The sequence below is a fragment of the Lates calcarifer genome, linkage group LG8 (assembly GCF_001640805.2).
Source record: "Lates calcarifer isolate ASB-BC8 linkage group LG8, TLL_Latcal_v3, whole genome shotgun sequence".
Lineage (NCBI taxonomy): Eukaryota > Metazoa > Chordata > Actinopteri > Centropomidae > Lates > Lates calcarifer.
The window spans coordinates 15,577,430-15,582,747 of record NC_066840.1 but is presented as its reverse complement, the minus strand read 5'-3'; the positions used below and the strand labels follow the sequence as shown (position 1 = coordinate 15,582,747).

Below are 5,318 nucleotides of genomic sequence, written 5' to 3'. Positions count from 1 at the left end.
GCTCTGCACTGAGCAGAACCCATGAGTCTACTCCTGACACACAGCCAGCTCCCTCCCAACTTTTCCTCTCACTCCACACTCCTTCATGCTCCCTTTCTGCTGTTTTCTGTGCCGTCAGTATAATGCTGACTGCACGACAGTGGGCTGGATTGTTAGCTTGTCTGGCTGCAATGTTCACGGCCCCACTTTCTCCAGCTTTACTTTAATGTACATGCACACACTGCGGAGAATAGAGCTCTTGTAAAAAGAAAATGAAAATCTACTGCACCCTCTGCCAACAAGTTTGGCCCATGTGAAGCACAGCCTTTAATACACAACAATCACATTCAGACAGAAGAACAAATATGAAAGGGTGTCATTGTGTACATACTGATACACAGAGCCTTTCTCTACTCCCCACTGCTCAGCCCACAACTACTCTGAATGGATCCATACTCATTAACAGTAAAGACTTTTGAGTTTAGAAATATTACACATACATGTGTGCAAACCTCCTCTATACAGAGACTCACAGTGCTTGATGTTTTCTTGATGCGAGGCCACACATGGAGCAGTGGGAGAGCAGCAGCACGCCGTCCTGATACGCAGCCACTCAGCTGATCCAGCTTAGCCTCTCAGCCATCTCATTACTGCACAGCATCTGCTTAGTGTGGTCAAATGCACACAAACACACACATTAGCACATACACACACTCTCTCCCGCCCACACACACACACATCCTTACATCAGTCAGAGCCTGCTGACATGATCAGCAGTGTAACAAAGCACTATAAGACATTGGTTTATCTTCAAAACATTCTGCTTTATTACAGAAAATCTTCAGGTTTTGAATATACTAGTTTCAAAGAGGTACATTCAGCTTGGAGGTTTGAAGTGTTGAGGCTGGAGACCCAAAGGGCTGGAGGTGGCGAGGTGTCTCTGCTGTGTGACGCAGCGGCTGCTGAGGTGCCTGAAGGTGTCTACCTTCACCACCACCACCACCACCACCACCCCTCCTCCCCACAGACAGGGACAGCGTCCACAACCACCGAGCCTCTCGTGCTTTTTTTTGGACATTTTGATTTTCTTACAAAAGTGGCTGGAAAAAGGTTGCATTAAAAATACAATCCATTCTTTTATACTTTTCATTAGACAGGCAAAACATTAGATTTGAAGAAAATAGCATCTTTGATGTCACTTAAAGGTTTTTCATAAAACAAAGCAGGCAGCCCCTCTCAGCGTGTCCCTCTTAACATCCAGTGTCTCCGGCACAGTGCAGTCTGGAGGTGACATGTCACAGAGTAATCAACAGCCTCCTGCGCAATGCTAACATCAGAAAAACAGACTGTCTAAGTAGAAAATGACGCTGAAAGGTGTGTAAATTTTTCCATTTGTTAAGAACAACTCAATTTTACCTTATTCTGCAGATGCACTGTATCAAATATGACTGGCTACAGTAAGTGTGGTGAAATACAAGGCTAGTACTAAAAAGTATTTGTACTGGAGTTTATGTTTAAGTAGAGATCAGTAGAGATCAGTGAACTAGTAAAATCACCATACAGACAGATTCTATAACCGTTGGCTGTAACACAAAATACAAACAATTAGTGACACAGGTGCTCATCAGTTTAAACCAGGAGTCAGATCACCTGGCAACAGGAGTGGCGTTGCTTCAGAGGTCGATTTGGGGATGTTGGGAGTGTGTTTGGGGGGGCTGCCTGTCTTTGTATACATGACAAAGACGATCAAATGAGATTGGCACGGGCTCACATCAGGGCTGAAGTAACACAGGCTAACTCAACTGGCACAAAGCTGACCACTCTTCACAATAAAAAAGATTCATGTAATAAAAATATAACATTTGTGAGTAAACAATAAATATGCCAAATAGACAATACATGTTTGTGAGGGGGGGAAAAAGACACAGAGAAAAAATATTCCAAAACAGTATCTTAAAGTGTTCGAAATCATGGCATGTTTACATGGAATGTATGAAGCACTACACACAAGAAGTTAAAGGAAGTAACAAAAAAGGCCAAACAGTCCGCTCTCTCATCCTGTAAGTCAGCAGATTTGACCAAAAACAGAGGGACATGGAGCGTGGACCCCCACAGTAGCATTAACTATGTTGACTCTGCAGGTCTGGAGCTGATTTTCTTTACACTCAAATTTCAGCCTGACTGAGACAAATAATGCAAACTAGATAATGGGTGATGAACATAAATACCTCATTTAGGCTTTAGTGCATTTGTGCATTAATGTGTACAACGTGTGTGATTACCGTGTGCGTGTGTAATATTCTCACCTATCAGATATGTGCGTGTGTATGCTCAGGCATGTATTCATGTGCCTTTAGTGACCACCTATGCAAAGAAGAAATCTTCCTTAATAGTGCAGGAAATGTCTGACTGAACTACATCAATGAGGTTCAAGTATTCCCGGTTGTCATTACACACAGGCATTTCTGGCTTCTCTCATCCAGTACAGGTTGCACGTACTTATGTTAACACACAGACACACACATACGCACGCACACCGATTTGTCACGTTCAGGTCACACTTGAGTGTGGACAGAATCACATCGCATTACCTTCGTCTTTTTGGCTTTGAGCAGATGCGTTCATACATCTCTAAGCTATATACAGAACATCACATATATTAATTTTCTCATCTTAATTGGACTCTCTTAAATTATCTTTGAGGTTGGAAGATTTAGGTCATGCTCCAAGCAGTGTTTCATATGTTTCATATCTCTAATCTATCTCTCAGTCTTGCATACACACACACACACACACTTTTGGATTGAGTGGTAATATGGTCTCCATTAACTCCTCTTATAACTTGGTACTGAATAGAGGCTGTAGATTCACTGTTGGAAACAAATCATTACATAATCTATGAACCAGAAAACCGTTCTAACAGTCGGTTTGCAGCTCTGAGCTGGATTGAAATCACATTCAGTAACTTTTCATTTTGAATGATTTAAACCTGTGGATGAGTGTGTTTTCTCAAACATATAATAACCATTTAAAGAAAAAACTGTTGAAAAGCATTGTAAATTGTAAAGTAGAATAAACTTTTAAAGTGTATTCACTGAGAATGGGATCATCACGTCTTCATAAAATCTTTGCAGAACAGTGACTGAACATCAGTGGAGTAAAGCGTTCTCTCGAGCCTTCTTTCATGCAGGTGAACCATTCTGGAGTGGATATTACAACTGCTTGTTAAAACACAGCAGTTGGATAGAGCTACTGACAAGGCAGCCGTGTATGCATTCATTTGTAAGCTAATATTAAAATTAAAAAAGAAGAAGTAAAAGAAAGAAAACTCATGCCTGTCATCTGAATAGATATTTTAAAAAATAATGCAGGGCACTGCTCTGCAGGCATGCGTGGGGGGATAGGAGCTACTGGAATTGAGCAGAGAGGGATGGAGCAGAAAGACAAAAGTCAAAAGACTGCTAAATCCCCTTTCATCCCTCCCCCCCAGTGAGCATCATCTCCCTTTTTCTTCTGATTTTTTTTCCTCCTCTTCTTCTTTTTCTCTTCCTTTCACATCTGCTTTGACCCAACTAGCACGGGATCCTGAATGTGGCTGATGCCACCGTTGTTGTGAGTCCTTGCTGCCTTTTAGTCACGCTCCTTCAGGTGCTTGTAGGACAGTGGTGTGACAGCTGCAATCTGGAAAAGCGAAAAGCAGACTGATTTTACTTGGCAATTTCATTACAAGCTTGTGCCAACAAGAGGAAGAGGACGAGACACCTTGAAATCACCCCCAAATCATCAAAGAAGCAGTGATTGGCCACGTAACACCGTACATTACTAAAATTATACCTTTTCCCGCCACCAGAGACAAGCAGAAATTAGTACAGTAAATACTCCCAATTTCATCCAGGTCTAGTGATCTGTTGAAGCTTAGCAGGAACATTGAACAGAAGGTTTGGTTTGTCTCTTTGTGGTTTACCTGGATGTTTGTAGGAGGCCGTCCTCTGACAGCTACAGGGAGAGCAGAAATGCAGGTTAAACAGTGAAAGCTGCTGCAAAAAGCTTGGTGTTACTGTTAAGCAACATATATCGGTTACCCTGGTCAACAGCGATGGGAGGACACTGTGGATGACATTCAGGGGGTGGACAAAAAATTGAAAACACCTAAGGACATTTACTACAATATCAAAAACATTCTGACATAATATGAATAAATACAGACAAAATATATAATAAATCACAAAATTGTAATAATCCAATCTATTTTTAAAACTTAACTGATCAGGAACTGTTATGTCAACCTGCTTCTTTTCATAATAAAATACTTGTATGTAATTTTTATTTCATTAATTTTATTTCACAAAAAACTGGTAGAAAAGATTAATTTACTGGAATATTTTTGGAAATTTTGTCTGTATTCACACGTTTTCCATATTTAACTGATAGTTTTCTAAATATTTTGTATTGGTGTTTCCATTTATTTTGTTGTCTGCCCCCTGTAGGTAATGTAGCTGCATTCAGCCTGAGGTTAAGGCAGCACCACATCATGCAGTGAGCTAAGCTCAGCACACAAATGCATCCGTTGTTTGCCAAGAAAGTAAGCGGACAACAATCACCACACAGGTTTGGATCTGCACACAGGACGAAAACGACTGCAGAGAAAACCACCACGTTACAAACAGAACATGAGTGTCACACTGGGGGTGAGTTATAATCACAGACCAGCTCTGTTGTTTCACAAGGTCAACCCAAGCAAACTGACACCGACAACACACACTCAGGCATTACTAGTCCCAAAATGAGATGGACTGAAATTACAAACATTCATAATTGGGTTTTTAAAAGCACATGCAGGAGGTAATATAAGCTGGGCTTCAAAGGGAGGCTGAAAGGAGCATGTGTCTGTAAAAAGGGAAGGTGTAAATTTGCAACATTAGGCTTAGAAATGCATTCACATTAAATAAATGCAATATTTGAACTAAAAATATTGACACAAAACACTCTTCAGCCAGCCAATAGCAGCTTACACAACACACAAGAACACACTGGGTCTTGATGGAATGTGATCTGTATGCCATTATCCCTTTGATTCTCTTTTTAAAACTCAGAGTTAGGGACCAGAACTGCTGGAGAGGTTGGTTGGGGGGGTAGTGGGGGGAGTACAAGTCTTTGATTGGCTTAAATGGCCTGAAGGTGGGCTGGTACCTGCTTAAATTGCAGTATTGGACTCATCTGAAAAGGTTCTCATGAGCAGGGGTCTGGCTGAAGACCGGGGAGACTGGCAACCCCCCACGCTCGACTGAACTCGCTTCTTCTAGAAGGGTGAGGTAAGAGACACCGATGACAATCACTAC

General features: G+C 41.5%; 1 protein-coding gene across 7 annotated transcripts in view; it reads right to left on the bottom strand.

Annotated features, from left to right (window-relative positions):
• Positions 1-782: 782 nt before the first annotated feature.
• atp11c (ATPase phospholipid transporting 11C) overlaps positions 783-5,318 on the bottom strand; it is a 39,894-nt gene continuing 35,358 nt past the window's right edge. For 2 of the 7 annotated variants that reach the window (XM_018660253.2, XM_018660258.2), the window contains 2 exons: positions 3,944-3,975; positions 783-3,660 (listed from right to left, as the gene is read on the bottom strand). Coding sequence is in view for 5 of the 7 variants with exons in the window: in XM_018660258.2 (XP_018515774.1) it covers positions 3,624-3,660; positions 3,944-3,975 (69 nt within the window). In the remaining 2 variants the exon portion in view is untranslated. Of the gene's footprint in view, positions 3,661-3,943; positions 3,976-5,169; positions 5,279-5,318 lie in introns of all 7 variants that reach the window. The other 5 variants (XM_051072458.1, XM_018660259.2, XM_018660252.2 and 2 more) reach the window with 4 other exon arrangements.